The 20,924-nt window shown below is 50.1% G+C and overlaps 1 protein-coding gene across 4 annotated transcripts in view; it reads right to left on the bottom strand.

The window, feature by feature from the left end:
- Positions 1–5,062: 5,062 nt before the first annotated feature.
- The window catches only part of PTK7 (protein tyrosine kinase 7 (inactive)), a gene marked incomplete at its 5' end in the record, with an annotated part of 63,304 nt that continues 47,442 nt past the window's right edge, over positions 5,063–20,924 (bottom strand). For all 4 annotated transcript variants that reach the window (XM_080806145.1, XM_080806147.1, XM_080806146.1 and 1 more), the window contains 7 exons: positions 5,063–6,054; positions 6,555–6,733; positions 7,788–7,939; positions 17,209–17,289; positions 18,271–18,503; positions 19,097–19,252; positions 19,985–20,188. In XM_080806145.1, the coding sequence (XP_080662271.1) occupies positions 5,894–6,054; positions 6,555–6,733; positions 7,788–7,939; positions 17,209–17,289; positions 18,271–18,503; positions 19,097–19,252; positions 19,985–20,188 (1,166 nt within the window). In that variant the 3' untranslated portion in view covers positions 5,063–5,893. The remainder of the gene's footprint in view (positions 6,055–6,554; positions 6,734–7,787; positions 7,940–17,208; positions 17,290–18,270; positions 18,504–19,096; positions 19,253–19,984; positions 20,189–20,924) is intronic.

Here is a 20,924-nt window from a genome sequence, read left to right as displayed (position 1 = left end):
ATCTTTGGCAGACGGACATCTGGAAAAGACCGAGGGAGACAGTCGGCTTCCCGGTCCCCGAAGGGGGCAGGGAGAGGAGATGAAGATCAGTGAAGACTTCCAGCTGCGGTCAGGGCTGGGGGATGGGATGGTCCCGAGGATAAAGCCCACCCCACCGCCTGTGCAAAAGCCTGGGAAAAAGCAGAGCCAGGCAGAAAGTTTCAACAACTGAGCAAGCCAGCCAGCCAGCGCAGTGCGTGCACACACACACACACACACACACACACACACGCCCTTCTGTGGATAACCCATGGTGGGGGTGGGGGTAGTTACAACAGGAGCGGGACAAAGCCCAGGTTCAAGGTGTGGGTCGGGGTCTCAGCTCCAAAGCCGTGCAAATAGGTTGGGCTTTGCTGTTACAGAAATTTTTCAAATCTGGCATCAGCCTCTTTGTATCCCTGCGGCTGGAAACAAGTATTGGGCCTCTTCAAATTCCATCATATTCCTCATTGTTGGTACCCATCCCATGTTGGGATCTTAATGCAGATTAAATGAGATAAAGGCTAAAGCATAGAGTAAGTGGTCAGTGGATAGTTAACAGGAGCTCCTGGGATAATAACCTCATCGCTGGGATAAACATCTGGTTGCCTTTAAGGGGATGGGGGAATGATGATTCCTGCCCTTAAAAGTTGTTGTGAAGGGGCACCTAGGTGGCTCAGTGGGTTAAGCCTCTGCCTTCAGCTCAGGTCATGATCCCAGGGTCCTGGGACTGAGTCCCGCATCGGGCTCTCTGCTCATCAGGGAACCTGCTTCCTCCCCACCCCCTCTCTGCCTGCCTCTCTGCCTACTTGCGATCTGTCTGTCAAATAAATAAATAAAATCTTAAAAAAAAAAAAAAAAGTTGTTGTGAAGATTAAATAAAGCAGTTTGTTGTGACCCATTAGTGGTAACGATAATGAAATGACCTCAGTGTACTGCAATGAGCATTTAAAATAATAAATTAATGAGTATTACAAAACACTAGGGCAAATAATTTTGCCTAGAAATTTTGTTTGCATTATTTTTACATTGAACCATATAAAATGGCCAATTTATAGGTCAAGAGGGTAGCATATTGTCAATTTCATATGGCTCAGTGTGCCAACCAGATAACACTGTCAATTGCATTTCCTACTGTAAGTCATATCCAAGGACTTTGAGAAATACTGAAACAAGATATGTTCAAGTGATTTGTGAGAACTAATGTGTGTCTTAGTATTATCATCAAACCCTTACCTATGGGAATTAAGAGTCCTACTCTTCCCCAATTCCCAATAACTTCAAAGAGGTGGGTTTTTTTTCCCCCTTTTCCTAATTTACTTTACATCACAGGTAGTTTAACATATGGAATGTGTCAGCTCAAGAGGAAGAACAGGTCAAATACATAAATAGGTTCCAGAAGAGCCCCAAGAAGGGGCCACAAATGGTGCTTGGGACTGTGATCTGTCTGAGCAGGGCAGTCTTAAAACCACAGCCCTGGGCTGATTCCTTCCTCACTTCTAAAGACTTTTTTGAGACCCTCCCCTAATTTAGACCCATGCAGGGTTGACAAGCCTTAGCAGTGGTACCCCCAGAAGACAGCTACTGTCTGCCACATGCACCAGGCATGGTGTGTGGAATGAGCACAGCTCTTAAGTTTCCCTTCACCCAATCCCTGGGCCACTGCCCACCAGCGTTAGTGCCCCAACTCTTTGGGCTGGGATGGCTTCATTTTCACAATCCTTTGTCACCATGGGGTGGGGGGAGGGGTGGGCGGGGCACCACAGCCACATCAGACTGGATTACTGTAGGCTCAGGAGCCAAAAACTGTCGCTATGAATAAAGGCAGAAATCAAGAAGTGGCTCACAGATGTGTTTTGTTGGTGCCATAGAGTATTTTGAAATCAGAAGTTTGTACATAAAAGTCTGGATTAACTCCAGGTCTGGCACCCCCAAGAGCACTAGAGCCTTGACCTGAACTGAGCAGGGGCCATAGCAGACACGTCTGCTCTCAGGTTCACTATAGGCTCCACACAGCTCACTGAGCTCAGATAAGTGCCTGGCCTGGCCTCTCTGGAATGTGAGTTTGGTACTTCTCCGATAAGGCCTGTATCACAGTAGCCCCCGTGGAAGATGGGAGCTCATGTCCACCCCAGACATGGAGGACCTCCAGAGGGGCATCAGAATGCCAGCCAGATGCCCCCGAGACTACACCATTCCCACCTTGACCTTTCTTTCTCCTGATTTTTATCACCCAAGTTATACCAGAACAAAAATTAAGGATTGCTTTAAAAAATGACTATCACACACACAAGAAGAAAAAGAAAGCAAAGAAAACCAAAAACTACCACTCTAAGTGTTGGCATTTGGAATTAAGCTTTACACAAGGACTCTTTGTGGAGAAGAGATCTTGTGGCGATGGTAACTTTAGAGAGAATAGAAAGGAAAAGAGGTTGTTGACTCAGTGAGTCCAGGGAAAGTCTGGAAAGCCATGCTTCAGACACTACTAGTACTTCCCACTGGAGAGGAGAGTTGGAGAGAGAGGAGTGTGTGTTTTGCTTTCTACAAGTCTGTACCATTTGACTTCTTCCATGATCATTGTTCTTTTATGTTGCTTTTTTCTCTTCTTTAAAAAATATTTTATTTATTTATATGACAGAGGAGAGAGGTCACAAGTAGGCAGAGAGGCAGGCAGAGAGAGAGGGGGAAGCAGGCTCCCTGCTGAGCAGAGAGCCTGATTCGGGGCTCCATCCCAAGACCCTGAGATCATGACCCGAGCCGAAGGCAGAGGGTTAACCCATTGAGCCACCCAGGCGCCCTTGTTTTTTTTTCTCTTAAAATTAAGCAAAGATAGAAACAGGGTAGGGGTAGAATAAATGGATTCTGATGACATGCTGCACAGGGGAGGGGGTGCACAGAGAGGAGGACTCACAATGGATGGGAGTAAGGGTGACCATCACTCCCAAATCAGTACCATTGACAGAAAAAGAGGCCCTGGCTGGAGAAGCAAGGTTGTGAGATAGAGTTCAGTGAGGGCCCCGGGAAGCAGGCAGTGGGAAATGACCTGCAGGAAATGGGGAATGTGTGTCTGCAGCTTGAGGGTGAAGCTAGAATCTGAGCTAACGCTCTGGGAATTATGCACACCAAAGGGCCAATTAAAGCCCCAGGAGATGAGACAAGATTCCTGCGGGTGAGCACATGGAGAGAGCAAAGCCAAGGACAGAATCCAGAACAGCTGGCTCTGGGGCAGGCAGGCAGAAGGTGGAAACGGTGTACCAGTGCCAAACTCAAGAGAGGAGAGTCTGAAAAGGCAGATGCGATGAGCAGTGTTAGCGGTGGCCAAGCTGTTAAGGAAGACCAGGAGCGAGAGGAGGGTTAGTGCTTGGCCTTCTAGAGTACTTGTATCTTCCTAGGACTTCCGAGCACAATCCACAGTAAGAACTCATTTTACATCACGGCTTATGGTGAATTAGATTGCTGCCCCCAATTCTTCACAATCTGAGTGGAATTACACATCCAACATCTTTGCCATGTGACTCTGCATTATCTCCTCCTGGTTTTGATATTGGGTTTCAACATGTGACCTGTTTTGGCCGATAAAACGTTAAAAGACTCATGGTTACATATGTCCATGTGGGTTCCGGCGGTACCCCTTACATTACTGCCCTGCAGCAGAGCATGCTCTGGGGCCCGCAGAGGAGACCTAGGCCAGACCTATAGCCTGGAGCCAAGCCCAGCTCAACTCCACTGGGTCCGGCCAAGATCAGCTGAACCTCACCAACCTGTAGACTCATGCGTGACAAAAATAAGTTGTTGTAAGAACTGAAATTTAGGGGCTTATTATACAGCATCACCACCCCAAGAGCTGACATAATCCAAGATACACAAACGTATTCAATATCACATTTTGTAAAAGAACACTTACCATTAAGGTATCCAATGTACTCTGATAGTTTCTATCATTTCATTCTTTTTTTTTTAATTTTATTTTCTTTTTTAAGATATGTATTTCCTTGAGAGAGAGAGAGCACAGAGGGAGAGGAAGAAGCAGACCCCTGCTGAGCAGGGAGCCCAACATGGGACTCGATCCCAGGACCCCAGGCTCATGACCTGAACTGAAGGCAGACGCTTAACTGACTGAACCACCCAGGTACCCCGTTTCATCCTTTTTTGAATGCCGGCTGCAACCCACACTTTGTAAAACAATGTTCTAGAAAAATTGTTCTTGAACACACTGTATATCAACGAGTAAGTGACTCACTTACTGGCTGTGCGACCTTGGGGAAACTACCCAACCACTCTGAGTTTCAGTTTCCTAATCCGAGAAATGGGAACAAAAATATCTGGCTCTAGACTAGTTGCAGAGATTAAATGGGATAACGCATGTGAAGTGCTTAGCAAAGTCACTGGTATAAAACAGGTATCCAATACGTATTAGATGTTATTTTCATTAATGAGAAGTGTGATGAGGAATCAGAGAAATTTTAGAGTTCAGATTGAGTTATGGACTACTTTCTCTTAGATGGGGAACCAGGCTGAAGTTACTGGAATAAGGCAGAGTATGACTGATGACACTAAGTCTAACTAACTAATTAACTAACAAAGGGCTGGGAATCAAACCAGTTGAGTGCCCTCAGCAGGGGCATCCATGAGGCATCAGGCACGATCTCTCTGCTCTGTTCTACCTGCTCGCTCTCTCTCCAAGAGTCGTACAAGGATTCAGAGACCTGAATCCATCACTAACTCCTTCTCCAATCCAACTCTAACTTGCCCCCAGACTCCCCACCCTCTACCCTCCCCACCTGAGCGGGAGGATTAAGCCAACCAGCAAAGAATAAGTAGTTGGCAGTCAGAGAGCAACACAGGGTCACAGGGACAAGAAGTGGCCTTGCATCCTCTAGGCCCATATTCTCAATGCCCCGTGAACCAGAGAGAAAGGCGAGTGTCTACTCGCCATTCCCGTCCAAACCCCGTGAGACTCCATGACAGCACATGGGCACTTCTGGTAAGTGAGGGACAAAGGGACACCATCCATGGACAAGGGCAGGGAATGAGCATCAGAAGCAGGCTGTAAAAAAGGCTTCTTTATTGAGAGCAGCGAGTGTTTAAAAAAAAACAAACAAACAAACAACAACAACAACAACAATAAAGGTGTGAGGCAGGGGTGGCCCACCCTCCCCACCTCCTCCAGGGCCCACCCCTCCCTCCCATGCCCCCCACCCCACGCTGCAAGTACATACAAAAGCCGCCCACGGTGCATACAAAAAGGGCGGGTTATATAGTGTGAAAAGCTCCTGAAAACTCCTTCATCTGCCAGGCACTTAGAATGAGGAAAGGAGAGAAGGGTGGGGAGGAGGCATGGGTCTGGGTCAGTGTGCACAAGTCCACGGGGTGGGAGGAGGATTCACTGGCACATCCTCCGTAATCCTGGTGCAGACCCCAGGGTGGGCCCCAGGGACCAGAACTATCCAGAAACTTGAGTATATTAAGGAACTCTCCTCAGACCCGGCTCATCTCCAGCCTAGCCCTCCCTGGGCCAACTTGGCAGGTGAGTGGCAGAACTGGACCTGGTCAATGGGAGGAGACCCAGGCCAGAAATTGGGGTTACCTGAGGTACCCACACTGTCCCTGATGGGGGAAGGGGTGGCAGAGAAGGCTGCCCAGCTCAAGGCCCTAGTCACTCAGTCTGAGTCTGAATCAGCCTGCCCCAAGGTTGAGGATGAGGGGGAGGAGGAAAGTCCAGGCCCTGCCCAGACCTTAATAGTGCCTGTGGTCCCAGGGCAGGGCTCCTGGGGCCAAGGAGGACAGGGATCTTGCCCATCATGCTGTGGGCACCCCTGAAGAAATCCTCCCCTGCCCATGCCATCCTGAGGCACAGCCTGCCTGGGCTCCTTCCTCACGGCTTGCTGTCTGCAGGGTTGTCTCCCAAGGTGTTGGCGATCTCGCTGAAGGACGGCCGGTCCTTGGGGCTGAGGGCCCAGCAGCGTTGCATCAGGCGGTAGAGCTTGGAAGGGCAGCCCTCAGGCTGTGGGAGTCTAGCCTTCCCAGCCTGCAAGTCTGCAGGAAAATGGTGGATGGAGTATTAGTCAAAACATTTCACCACCTGTCCCACCTGGTGGAGCCCGTAGTTCCCCAACCAGCCACACGAGGGCAACTCAGGGTCAGGGGCACTGGCCAGTGAGTGGTGCATGGGCACTGACTCCAGCAAGGGGCATACAGGAAGTATCTTGTAATCAAAGGTGATAGCTCCAGTGATCCTGGCCCCAGCTCTCTCTGGCTGGAGGACAGGGTCCACAGGAGGCAGCCAATGCATGAGGACCGAAGTGGGGTCAACGGGCAGGCGTCAGAGTGACTGGACTGGGCACTGGGGTCAAGGACTATTTACCAACCAGTATCAAAGTATTAATTAATCAGTATTTCAGTTGGGGTGGCCATATCTGGACACCTGCTAACACCAGCCCTGGGAAGTGAGGCAGGCTTGGTGGGCCCGGGATCCTGAGCAGACCCTGCACCTAGAGATTATCTGGAATCATCCTTCAGAAACACAAACTGCCTACCGGCCAGCACTTCATCGTCCGCCTGCCCACCGTGGGGCATCTCTCCGTGGGTGAACACTTCCCACATCAGCACGCCAAAGGCCCAAACATCCGACTTGGTGGAGAAATCACCCTCCAGGATGGCCTCGGGGGACATCCAGCGCAGCGGCACCCAGGCCTGGCGGAAGTGGTAGTACTCGCTACAGGAGAGAAACAAGCACAGGCATGGGGCAGAGCCTCCATGGCCCTTGGAGTACCACGGGGTACAATGGGGCACACAGCCTGGGATCCCAACCTCATCCCACACCTGGCTCTCATACCCCGGCTAGAACCCAGCTTTTCTCCAGCAAGGCATTCGGAGAAATTGGTAGCATTTAGGCTGAGCATGGGGGTATGCTGGAAAATTTAGAGGCATCCATGTGGGGTCTGGTGGCTAAAAATTCCATTAAGAATCAAAATTTAAAGCTTAAAAAAAAAGCCGGCGGAGGGGAGGTGGTGTGCCTGGGTGGCTCGGTCGCTTAAGCATCTGCCTTCAGCTCAGGTCATGATCTCAGGGTCCTAGGATCGAGCTCTGCATCAGGCTCCCTGCTCAGCGGGGAGCCTGCTTCTCTCTCTCCCACTCTCCCTCCCTCTCTAATGAACAAATAAAATTTTTTTAAAAAGAATCAAAATTTGCCTCAACATTAGTAGTTTTAAAAACTAACAATCATATATATTTTTCTGTTTAAAACAAAATGTAAAAAAACAAGAACACGTTAAATGGAGAGAAAACTTCAAGAGCTTTACTAGCGATAAACCAATTAGGACTCAAGCAACAGCCATACGTGCTGCGGTGGTGCAGAGCCGGAGTGACCTGCAGGGAGGTCCCCAAGAGGCTGTGCGGTGTTTCCTGGCACCCCAGGGCAGTCCCTGGCCACGGCTACTGAGCTCGAAGCCCTGGGCTTCAATACAGTGATTACCGAATTCAGGAAGTTACAGAGGGAACCATATGAATAGTTAAATTATACATGAACTGTTATAAAGTTTGATTAGTTATTTTTAAAAAGGTTAACATTTTACCCCCAGAGATAATGTCTAAGCATCAGGGCCCACTGGCTAGGAAGGCTGCAGCACCTTTGAAGAAAGGATGGGGAGGCTCTGTCCCCTCCCAACCCTCCAGCATTTGGGCCAAGTGGATGCTAAGCCCTTTCCCACATACCCCCCAAGCCCCACCCGCCGTCTGCCCCTCGCCATACCCAACTGGGGCCCTTCTACCTGTTGTACACGTCCTTGCTGAGCCCCAGGGCCGACACCTTCACCTGTCTCTGGGCGCTGACCAGGCAGTTCCGAGCGGCCAGGTCCTTGTGCACAAAACGATTGTTGGACAAGTGCTCCATGCCCAGGGCCACCTGGGTGCACAGTGCCACCTGCATCGAGAAAGGGGCCTGTCAGAGCAGCCCAGGACTAGAGATCAAGATGACTGTCTTTGACACAACCCTTGGTGGAGGTCTCAATGCCATCAGTGTGATGCACAGGAAGCCCCAAAGCAAAGATACAACAGCCTCGCTTTCCTTCTCTGTAAAATGCGGCTACTAACAGCACCTGTCTCACTGGCTTGTTAGAAGAACTGAGCTAAATGAAATTATGCTCTTGGAACCACTCTGGCACACATCAGGTGTTAGATGAGGTAAATGGCACATGGGGCAGGGAGACCAAACAGTGACCCCTTGTTCGGTGAAAAATAACTGGGCAGGTGGCGCCTGGGGGGCTCAGTTGGTCGAGTGACAGACTCTTGGTTTCAGCTCAGGTTAAGATCTCAGGGCTGGGAGATCGAGCCCCAGTCGAGCCCTGCTTTGGGCTCAGCTGAGTGGGGAATCTGCTTGAAATTCTCTCCCCAATGCTCACACACACTCTCTCTCTGAAATAAATAAATCCTTTTAAGGCATTTTTAAAAGATTTTATTGATTTGAGAGAGACACATTGTGAGAGAGAGGCATGAGCAGGGAGGAGAGGGAGAGGCAGGCTCCCCGCCGAGGGAGCCCAATGCAAGGCTCAATCCCAGGACCCTGGGATCACGACCCCAGCCAAAAGCAGAGGTTTAACAGACTGAGCCAGCCAGACACCCCAAATAAATCTTTTTAAAAGAGGGGGGAGGAAAGGAAAAGAACTGGGCAGTAATCACAGTTTACATGTTTATGGGTTGTTCCTTTTTACTTCAAAATCATGAATTTTCCTCTAGTGGTATTTAGAACAAACAAAACAACAACAAAATGTGTGTGTGTGTGTGTGTGTGTGTGTGTGTGTGTGTGTGTGTGTGAATGTACATACATATATAACTGGTTGCCTCCAAGGAAAGGAACTGGGGACTATGGAGTAGAAAAAAGTAGGGAACGGGATGCCTGGGTGGCTCAGTTGGCTAAGCATCTGCCTTCGGCTCAGGTCATGATCCCAGGGTCCTGGGATCAAGGCCCTCGTGGGGCTTCCTGTTCAGCAGGAAGCTTGCTTCTCTCTCTCTCCCACTTGCCCTGGTCGTGTTCCCTCTCTTGCTGTCTGTCAAGTAAATAAAATCTTTTTTAAAAAATTTTTTTAAATAAAGATTTTATTTATTTATCTGAGATAAAGCAAGAGAGAGAACACACAAGTTGGGGAGACAGAGGGAGAGAGAGAAGCAGGCTCCCCATTGAGCAGGGAGCCCGATGTGGGACTCGATCCTAGGACCCTGAGATCATGACCTGAGTCAAAGGTAGACACTCAACTGACTGAGCCACCCAGGTGCCCCTTATTACTACCTAAATTCTGAATTGCATATAGTAGAATCCGTAAAATATATATACACTTCCAGAAATAATTATAGTGCTCACACCCAGGCAACTGTCACTAAGTAAACAAATAGAAACACAACCCAACGACACCAGAATCCCCGAAGCCACAAGGGCTCCTTCCTTATCATATACTCTCCCGCTCAGAGGTAATCACTATCCCAACTTCTTTAATCGTTTCTTGGCCGTTCTTAATAGTTTTACCACTGACACATACATTCCTAAACAACAGAACTTAGTATTGCTGTTCTGGAACCGGACGAAGCTGGAAGCATACAGAATGCCTACATTTTTGTGCCTTGATCCTTTCATACAACACTGTGAGATTCAGCCTTTTTTTGCAGGGAACACTGTACTCTGTCCCTTTTCAGCAAGAATATGCCACAACTCATTTATTCCAATACCAACAGATATTTGTGTTTGTTTTCTTTTTTCCAGTTCTTCTAAGAACAGGACTGCTATGACTGTTCTGATGGGTACACGTGCACGAGGGTTTTTGTTTTTTTTTTAGCTTTTACTTTATTTGACAGAGAGAGAGATCACAAGTAGGCAGAGAGGCAGGCAGAGAGAGAGAAGGAAGCAGGCTCCCTGCTGAGCAGAGAACCTGATGTGGGGCTCGATCCCAGGACCCTGAGATCATGACCCAAGCCAAAAGCAGAGGCTTTAACCCACTGAGCCACCCAGGCACCCCTACTTGCACAAGTTTTTTAAGATGCTGAGGCAAGTGTCATGGACTAAGAGTATCTCTAGCTCTACAAAATAGTGCCAAATTCTTTTCCAAAGTGTAAGACAGTGGGGGATATTTTTCACTGATATCCTTTTCAAAACATCAAGCCATTGGGGCGCCTGGGTGGCTCAGTTGTTAAGCGTCTGCCTTTGGCTCAGGTCATGATCCCCGGGTCCTGGGATCAAGCCCCACATCAGGTTCTCCACTCAGCGGGAGGCCTGCTTCTCCCTCTCCCACTCCCCCTGTTTGTGTTCCCTCTCTCACTGTGTCTCTCCCCATCAAATAAATAAATAAAATCTTAAAAAAAAAAAAAGTCGGGGCACCTGGGTGGCTCAGTGGGTTAAAGCCTCTGCCTTCGGCTCACGTCATGATCCCAGGGTCCTGGGATCGAGCCCCACATCGGGCTCTCTGCTCAGCAGGGAGCCTGCTTCCCCCCTCTCTCTACCTGTCTCTCTGCCTACTTGTGATCTCTGTCTGTCAAATAAATAAATAAATAAAATCTTAAAAAAAAAAAAGTCAAGCCATGTGTATGATGTCATATATATGATGTAACATATTAAATGGAATTACAATTCAGTTATAGTAACATTTTCAAAGTACGTATCAATCAATGCACTGAACAAATATTGAGCATCTACTGTGTACCACACACCACTGGACGCTGGTGGAATATAGTAGGCACAGGAGGACAGGGTTCTCGGCAAGAGGGCAGTCTGGAGGGGAGATGAGAACTGTATCTGCAGAGGGTTGCCACCACCAGGAAGAAGGTGGTCCATGCCCACAGGGAAAAGCAGAAGGCCAAAAGAGTGCTTGAAAGATCCACAGCCCCTCTATCGCCTCATACCCAAACCTCTGGAGCAACCACTGGGGATGCATGTGATCTGAAGCATTTCCTTGTATATAAAAACAAAGCAAACTTGGGGTGCCTGGGTGGCTCACATGGTTAAGCATCTGCCTTCAGCTCAGGTCATGATCCTGGGGTCCTGGGATCAAGTCCCACATTGGGCTCTCTGCTCAGTGGGGAGCCTTCTTCTCCCTCTGCCTCTCTCTCTCTCTCTCTCATGAATAAATAAGATTAAACAAACAAACAAACAAAAAACCAAAGCAAACAAATGAAAAACGGTCCCTGGGAAAGATTATTCAACAAGTCACTGGCCAGCTGTATTTCTCCTGGCATACAGGGTCGCTCTCAGAATCCATAAGGGAGAAGTCAGCCGCCGAGGAATGCCATCATAGAGAGGTGAAGATGAAAACGTGGCCAGCAACTGATGTCAGCACGGAAATAATAATCAAGGTCCCGTGATATCGTTCTACATATATCTGATTGTGAAAGGTGAAAAGGTTGCCTCCAATTTATCTCAGGTGGTTCAGGAAAAAAAAAAATGCATGAAACTAATATCCATGTACCCATGGAGAGAAAAAGAGAAAGTCAATGAGGCAAAATGCAAACGACAGTTTCTGGGTAAATGGTTTGTAGAAGTTCCTTGAACTAATCCTACACTCTTTGAAGCTTGAAATATCAAAATGAAACTTACCAAACACACACACACACACACACACACACACACACAAATTGTCAATAAACACAAAAAATAACACTAAGTGGGTGCCTGGGTGGCTTAGTCGTTAAGCGTCTGCCTTTGGCTCAGGTCATGATCCCAGGGTCCTAGGATCAAGACCCGCACTGGACTCCCTGCTTAGCGGGAAGCCTGCTTCTCCCTCCCTGACTCCCTCTTCTTGTGTTCTCTCTCTCTTAAACTGTGTCTCTCTCTGTTAAATAAATAAATAAAATCTTTTAAATAAATAAGTAAGTAAATAAAAATTTTAAAATAACACTAAGTAAAAGCAGCTCACGTGTGGGCCAATAATGACAGTAGCTCATAGGGACGCCTGGGTGGTTCAGTTGGTTATGCATCTGCCTTTGGCTCCGGTCATAATCTCAGGGTCCGGGGATGGAGCCCCGAGTCAGGCTCCCTGCTTGGTGGGGAGTGTGCTTCTCTCTCTCTCTCCCCCCGTACCTCCCCCTACCTTGCTCATTTTCTCTCTCTCAAATAAATGAAAACCTTAAAAAAAGAAAAAAGCTACAAAGATTATGGTTAATCTGCCTTTTTTTTTTAAAGATTTTATTCCTTTATTTGTCAGAGACAGAGCACAAGCAGGGGGAGTGGCGGGCAGAGGGAGATGCAGACTCCCCACTGAGCAAGGAGCTCGAAGCAGAACTCTATCCCAGAGCCTGGGATCATGACCTGAGCCAAGGGTAAGACGCTTAGCTGACTGAGCCCTCCAGGCATCCTGGGCAATCTGCTTCTATGCTCTTGATGTTGGAAAGGGCAAACTAGTGCATGGGAGTGGCAGATGGGCTGCTGCAAGGAGGAGAGCACCCAATCAGAGAAAAGGGCACAGGAATGTGCTGAGTCCCTACTGTGTGCCGAGCCCTGAGCGAGGCTGGCTGCCTCTTCTGCTTGCACTCTGTAGGGTGGGGGCCATCCTCAGTTTACCCAGAGTCCCATGCCAGGCTTTGTACCCCCCACCCAATGCCAGAGCCTAGCTCCTTCCTCAATACCGCAGCTGCCTCTCCTGCATCATATCACTGGTGATGGGGGCACAGGAAGGGCTGTCTGCTCATCGGCAAGCCCCGGGGTGGGGTGCTGGCTACAGACAGACCCTATAGACCCTACAGCATCACTGACTGCCTCTGAGCCGCTTCACTGGCCTGGCTCCCAGGGTCACGGAAAAGCCGGCAGAAGAGCCAAACCCGCACACCAAGGGTGGGGGTCACTCCAAAGACAGATCACAATCTGTGTGCACTGGCCAGTGACATCCCTGTGGACACCCCTGCCTCCACGGGTGGCTTGTGAACTTTGGTCACAACCTGTTAGCATGTCATGAAACCAATTCAGTCCATCTTAACTAGCAATAAAGCTTTTAAATGGAATAGAAAATATCAGAGTACCTAATAGTAAGGGTAAATGTCATTCATAAAACTGTTTTCATTAAAATATGTACATACACACGCATGTGATGGCTTGGTATACAAAATGTGGTTTTTTTGGCAACTGGGTCTCAGTCAAGAAAAGTTTTAAAAATAGGTCTGGGGGGGCGCCTGGGTGGCTCAGGGGGTTAAGCCTCTGCCTTCGGCTCAGGTCATGATCTCAGGGTCCTGGGATCGAGCCCCGCATCAGGCTCTCTGCTCGGCAGGGAGCCTGCTTCCCGCCCCCCGCCGCCTGCCTCTCTGCCTACTTGTGATCTTTGTCTGTCAAATAAATAAATAAAATCTTTTAAAAAGTCATATTAAAAAAAAATAGGTCTAGGGGTGTCTGGGTGGCTCAGTTGGTTAAGCAACTGCCTTCCGCTCAGGTCATGATCCTGGAGACCCAGGATCGAGTCCCGCATCGAGCTCCCTGCTCAGCGGGGAGTCTGCTTCTCCCTCTGACCTTCTCCCCTCTCATGCTCTCTCTCTCAAACAAATAAAATCTTTTAAAAAATAGAATAAAAATAATGGTCTACATCCAGATGGCCAACGGACACATAAGAAGGTGTTCAACATCACTCATCATCAGGGAAACGCAAATCAAAACCACAGTGAGATACCACCTTACACCTGTCAGAATGGCTAGTATCAAAAAGACAGGAAATAACAAATGTTGGCAAGAGTGTGGAGAAAGAGGAACTCTTGTGCACTGTTGATGGGAATGTAAATTGGTGCAGCCATTCTGGAAAATAGTATGGAGGCTCCTTAAAAACCTGAAAATAGGGGCCCCTGGCTGGCTCAGTTGGTAGAGAGTGTGACTCTTTTAAAACTATTTTTTTAAATATTTTTTATGTATTTTATTTGGGGGGAGGGCAAGGGTAGCGGGGAGCAGCAGAGGGAGAGGGAGAAGCAGACTCCCCGCTGAGCAGGAGCCTGACACCAAGGCTCGTGAGTTTGAGAAATGGTTCAGGAAAAAGCAAACTGAATGCAGAACATGTTAAAAAGTTACATAAAACTATACTTCGTTAACATCAGGGGAAAAAAAAAGTGAAACAATGGTCTAAACCCTTGTTGTCCAAAACAGTAGCCCATTGCCCTGTGTGGCTCCTTAAGTGAATTAAAATTTAATGAAATTAAGAATTCAGTTCCTCAGTAGCTCTAGCCACATTCTAAATGCTCAGTAGCCCCATGAGGCTAGTGACGACCACACTGGACAGCGGCAGCTATAAACTATTTCCATCATGGCCAGAAATTCTTCAGAACCACTGACCCAAGTCACCCCCACACAGGACCTATCTACACAACCAACATGCCAGCCTTAGGGCTTGCCCACGTTCTGTCTAACCCCTGTGACACTGCTGCTGTTCTCACGCTAAGGCATCTGACTGCACATACCGCTGTCCTCGAGGCGTGCTAAGCTGAGCCTGCTCCTGGTTCTGTCCTTAGCTTGCCAGGACCCACAGACAAGTCACAGGTTATGGCCCCCAGACTTCAAAATCTCCATCACCTCATTAGAGACTCAAACAGCATTATCTCTAATTATGCCAACACCCAGGGCCTGTATCTGATTTCCAGCACTATCCCACTGCGGTCCTAAAATTCTCCCGGGGCTTCCCGCAGCCCACCCATGCCAGCTAGGCACTCTCGTTCCAATTCCACGCAACTGGGGGGCACCCCGCCTACCATCCCACCACCCCTTACAAACTAACTCTTCCTCCTTCCATTCCCCTAGAATCCTAAGACTAGAAAGTGGTGTAACAGCTCACTAGATTATTAGTACAAGGAAGTATCTATGATTTTAGTAGATCTTTCCTACTAAGTTACATTTTCATGGAATCCCCATTTGGGGGGATTTTTCAAGTATTTTTCAAGTTACTAATGAAGATCCACATGGGTATCAGAATCAATTTAGTAGGTTAAAAAAAAATAAGATAGGAAATACCAAGTGTATCAAATACAGTATTTTGAAAGTGTGACTTTAGGGGCGCCTGGGTGGCTCAGATGGTTAAGTGTCTGCCTTCAGCTCAGGTCATAGTCCCAGGGCCCTGGGATAGAGCTCTGCATTGGGCTCCCTGCTGAGTGTGGAGCCTGCTTCTTCCTCTCCCTCTGCTGCTCCCCCTGCTTGTGTTTTTTTGCTCTCTCTCAAATCAATCAATCGATGAATTAATCTTTAAAAAAAAAGAATCAGCTGGAGAGCCTGTTTGAAAAATGTAGGTCCTCAGACCCCACCCTAAGACATTTCTATCCCCTCGGTCTAGAACCTGCATTTTTTATTTTACGCAAACCCCACTTCCCATTTGATGCTGAATATTGTCCTGAGACTGTGCAGAACACAACTTATGGAAGCTCACCCATCAGATTTACGATGCTAGGGGAGAAAAACAGAGGACAGATCTTTAGCACAGGTGGTAATGACTTTCAGCCAAAGAGAGTCCTTCAGGTCATGTGACAGAGGTAACTGATTTCCTGTTCTGCCTGCCTACATCCCGGTCCCAAAGAAAACTACCTGACTCCCCTCTATCCTGAAGCCATCCCCTTCCTGCCATTCAACTACTTCCTCTTCTTGAGAACTGAACTCAAACTGCTTTTTCGACCAGGAGAAACCTTTTTTTTTTTTTTTTTTTTTAAGATTTTACTTATTTATTTGAGAGAGAGACAGCGAGAGAGAGAACACAAGCAGGGGGAGTTGGAGAGGGAGAAGCAGACTCCTGGTTGAGCAGGGAGCCCAATGCGGGGCTCGATTCCAGGACCCCGGGATCATGACTTGAGCTGAAGGCAGACCCTTCACAACTGAGCCACCCAGGCGGCCCAGGAAACCCTCTTTGTTAACCACACCATGTGTCCACCTAAAGGACGTGGTGGTCTTTAATGTTTCTGAATTTCTTTCTCTCACTCACTTTCTGTGTCATCCCTGAAGTCTATAAGGCACTCGCCATATTCATTTTCCCAAGCTCCCCCACTAGATCTTAGACGCCCTAAGAATGCCTAGCAGTTTCTGTTCTGCAACCCCGCTAGGGGCCGGGACTGGTTCAGTAGAGACTCACTGACTCCTTGTATGTCCTGACACACTCCTTAGGGGGAGGGGCACACTCTGTCCCCCGGCTTTCCGTCTACAGCCACCGCAGACAGTCGCTGGCGCTTCTTGGGGATGCAGCTGGGGCCTGGTGTCAGGAGGCCAGCTGTGGGTGATGTGGGGCCAGGTCCCCTGTCCTGTGTGGGCCTCAGTAAATTCACCTATAACTATGAGGAAGTCAGCCTGGGGGTACAGAGCGACTTTCCCAGAGAGACTGGGGTGACCAGGGTCCCATTTCCCTGACTTATCGACCAGCCATGCCTGTCTGCCCTGCCCCCAGAATCTGTGAGCTTGGTGGGCCTACAAGGCAAGGAACCATCACCTGGGAGGGAGGGCCCTAGCTGTCGCTGCCTCCCTGCCCTGAGCTGTGACTCGTCTCTGAGGTGACTCTGCTGTCAGCTTGGTAGTGGGATGCCCAGTCCCAGAGAAGGAGGCAGCCCCATTTCAGAGGGGAGGGAAGGAGGCTGTGGGTAGAACGAGCTGGGCCACAGAAGGTATCGTCTGAGGTGGGCAGAGGGTAGTAGGCAAGCTTTCCCTATCTCACTGTTTCAAGTCAGGTCTCCTTCACTGTGGGGCCCCCAGCCAGGTATCTGGGCCCAGAAGGCGGGAGAACTGGAAGGAAACGCTGGGCAGCCCATAGCCCGAGTGAGAGTGAGAGTGTGAAAACCACAGCGGGCAAAACATGAGCAGCCCTTTCGCGGAAGTCATCCACGCTCAGAGGCTTACGAAACACTCTGGGGGCCACAGCCCGCCCTGCCCGGCCCTCACAGCCTCCCCCAGCTCAGCACTCACTACAGGAGCCGATGTCCTACTCCAGCGGCAAGGGTGAAGAGCAGCCCTTCCAAACTAAGGCACTGTGCGGCAACACAAAGGCATTTCGGAGTTACGTGATCTAGGACAAGTCCCTTAACCTCTCAAAACCTCGGTTTCTTTATCTGCAAAATGGGGCTAATGACATCTGTTTTGGAGGACTATTGTGATGGTTAAGATAACATATGTAAAGTCCTGCCTTGTTGGCAGGGAACATTCCATCAGCGGCACCTCTGTCATGATGACAGCCCTTGATCCTGACCCACCCTTGAGGACCTCTCCCGCCCTGTCCTCACCTTCTGCTTGGTGCTGAGAGGCTGTGGCTTCAGTTTTTCATCCTTGCTCTGGGAAATCCTCAGGAACTGTTTGAGGTCTCCCTAAGGGAAAAGCCGAGCACTTCTGTCAGGTCAGAGGCTAACTGTTCTCTCCAAAGCATCAAACCCAGCAGGGGCTCTCAGAGTGCCCAGCTGAGCAGGAGAGAACCCCTGGCCCTGTACACCCACCCCGGCCAGCTCCCCCTCCACTGGGGAAAGTCCAGTGGGAATTTTAAAAATATATAAGAGATGGCTTCTAGAAGCTCTCTCAGTCAGAGAGACAGCAGGACTGCCATTCCTACCCCCGGCAGAGCCCCCAGACAGGCAGGTGACAAGACTCCTGCCCTCAGGGAATCAAGTGGAAAACACAGCTCCTAACCATCACAGACCCCTGAGAGGACACCTCTGTCCTCCGGGGGTTTATCACCTAAGAAATATACTGAGGGAGCAGTAGCGGCGGAAACATACATAAATTACTCATAAGCGCTTGCCAGTGGCAAGAAGGACTGCTCCCCCTCTCTCCAGCCGACCTGAGGATGTAACAAGCAGCAGCCTGAGGACCAAGGCAGTAAAGGTTAGCTGGGTTGGGGAATTCAGAGTATGGGGCATCTCCAGGCGTGACCGGTGAGGTGGAAAGAGAAGGCTGGCAACGGGGCTAACACTGGTGCCCCAGAGGGGAGAGGATGCCAGGAAGGGTTTCTGAGAAGGAAAGCCGGGTCTGCTAAGTTTTATTCTCAGGGTGGGTGATGAGCCCGGCAGAGAAAGGAAAAATGACAAACTGAAGAAAACCCGAGTCCAGAAAGGAGACCTGGGACACATCTGGGTGGTATGCACAGCGAGAAGGTGGGGACCAGCCCCACACACGGGGGCCGGCAGACAGGAAGAAGGGAGCACCAGTCAAGGAACGGCAGGTGTCGGAGAGCTAGTGGGGTCAGGCGGCTGAGTGTCCCCAGGGGGCAAGCGTCTCCCAGCAAGCTGACACAACATAAGATGAGGCTCCGTGGTAGGCACCACCCTTGACCGGCAGGGCCCCCCCCAGCATACCAGGTCCACGTACTCCAGCACCATGTAGTGGGGCTCGGCTTCTCGGCACAGCCCCAGGAGCCGCACCACGTTGGCATGATTCAGCTTCCCGAACATCTCAAACTCCCTCCGGAAGTCCAGCTGCTGTTGCTCGTCTCGGCTCTGGAGGCTCTTCACAAGCACCAGGGTCTCCGCCACCCCCTCCTCCACGCCCTGCGCCTTTGCCAGGAACACCTCCCCAAACTCACTTTTCCCTGTGGGTACAGGGCTGGGTCAGCCAGCTGCCCTCACTCTAGCAGGGAAGCTCCTCCCCGGGGGGGGTGCCTTGCCCCTCTGTCACCCAGAGGGGAGTCTTGGCTGCACCCCATCCATCCACCTGCGGGGCGACCCTGAGCAAACCACTCCCGGCACCCCCCTGGGCTTCATGGTCTCCAACAGTACCAGCATTTTCCAAAGGATGGCTGGTGTAAGGATTTCAGGGGGCTCTTGATAAACATGTTAATAGCTCCATGTTTTAATGTATCCTCAGAAAAAGTTTAATTGCCACAAATCTGTAATTTCTCACATTTTTTCCTAGAACAACACTAACTTCATTAATTTTGTTTTGTTCTGTTTTTAAAGGCAGCCAGTCTGAAGGAAACACCAAGTAAATAAGGCACACAGAGTGACTACAGCGTGGGAGGTGAGCCATGCACAGGTGTGGGAACACAATGGGATTATCTCCCCTCTGCTTCCTGCCCCTGGCTCCCAGGCTCTGGTTTTTAGGGACCTCGGAGCCAGCAGCCCTAACCTAGCCTCCAGACAGGCCTGTCATTAAGCTGTGACCGCTGCAGCCAAGGCGACATACCCAGTGTGGTGATGGGCTGCAGGCTGGTCCTCGGGAAATGCATCTTATCAGTCGTGCTGTGGCGTTTGTTGGTGGCCGCAGGGCCGGAGCCCAAGCTGGTCAGGGCCACTTCCTCTTGGATCTCCGAGGAGGGCTGCCCATTCTGCAAAGGCCCACCTGGAAAGAAGAGGCATGGTTGGGGAGGCAGCAACATAAGACTAGACACTCTGGCCACCACAGGCACCTCACTTCTCTCCCCCAAACCTCTTCTTCCATCAAGTGTTCCACACAAAAAAGGCCAGTCCAACTGGTTAACTGATGGGGTAGGGGTACAGGCATCCCTTAGAGTACAAGCACTGATGGACACAGCTGACTACTACCTCTGAGATGGAACCAGGTACACAGGCCTCATCTGGCCCACCGGCCCCTCAACACTGCATCAATCTAAGGGGCTTTGCTTTCGTGGGGCCTCCACTGAACAAAGCCCTAACCGGACACAAAGGGGAATCACAATGAGGGAGACCCAGGCCCTGCTTTGGAATGCCTAAATGGATAGGGGCAACCCAGCAATGCCTCTGAGAGAAGGGCAGGAGCAGGGGAACCAGCAGGATGCCCCTGGGGGAACTGAATGGGCAGGAGACAAGTATGCCACTGAAACACGAAGGCGTGTAATAATTGTGCTTGTGGTTTAGCGGTACAGGGAGAAACAGGCCCAGCAAGGTAGAAGCCGGCCCCGAGCCTCCCATGAGGAGGTCGTTAACCAGGCTGCTCAGCTCCCCAGGCTGGGGAATGGGCCAACTCCAAGCTTCCAGCTGGGGTTGGGGCCGGATGGCGCCACAGCGCTCTCTGTGACCGCCAGGGGGCGCTCAGCGCCCGCACACCGCCGCGCCGCCACAGGCCATCCCTCACCGTTGAGACACTCCATCTCAGGCTCCTCGCCGTCCGGCTGCTTCTGCAGGCGCTTGGCCTTGCAGCGCTTCTTGCAGTAGAACATGAGGCCCAGCACGGCAATGATGTAGGCCACAGCAGCACCCACAGACAGCCCGATGGTCTGGATCATCTTGTAGGGGGGAGGGCTGCCTGGGCCCTCGGACTCCTCCAGCACCGGCTTGTCTGAGAGACACAGAGAAGGGTCTGGGCAGGGCCCAGTGAGGCCAACCCAGCCCTCCTTCGCTCCCAGCCCCTCCCCACCCTACAGAGACGACCACCTCCTAGACACCCAATGGCCTGACCAAACCAGAGAACCAGGGCGGGTCACCACCATCACTGGCTTTAACAAGGGGTGGGTCCTTGGGCCCCACCGAAGTCACAGAAATTCTGAAGGATCTGAGGCCAGTGATTCCCAAGCTGGGGTGCATCTGAGATGTGAGGCCAGGGACACACATAAAAAGAAACACACCTGTCAGGACGCTAACACAAACCCACGCTATCGCTGACAAGCTTCCTGAGTGGACTTGGTATCTTGAACCAGGCCCTGAAGAGCAGCATTTGGGAATTCTGATTTAGGATCCCAGATGGCTTGACACAGAGCAAGCTCTTCAAGAACATGTTTGTGGAAAGGATCTTCTAAACTAGGGGCTCTCAATGGCCTAGGGTCCCATGGTGAAAGAGGAGCCAGGAATCATCAGGGAAACTGAGGGAGAGAGGCCCACTGGGGAGACCACTAGGACTTCCCAACTCCCACCCACACCTAACACTTCAACCAAGAGGCCTTATCATTTCACTATTATCCATTCAACGTTCCACAGAATATTTTGTCTAGAAAAACAGTTCTGCTGCTAAACCACAAGTTTAAGAACTTCTCATTGAAACCACTCTCATCTTACAGATGTAGAACCAAGCCCCTGGA

Source organism: Martes martes (genome assembly GCF_963455335.1).
Source record: "Martes martes genome assembly, chromosome: 6".
NCBI lineage: Eukaryota > Metazoa > Chordata > Mammalia > Carnivora > Mustelidae > Martes > Martes martes.
The sequence above is the reverse complement of the archived record's forward strand: the minus strand, read 5'-3'. Positions and strand labels throughout refer to the sequence as shown.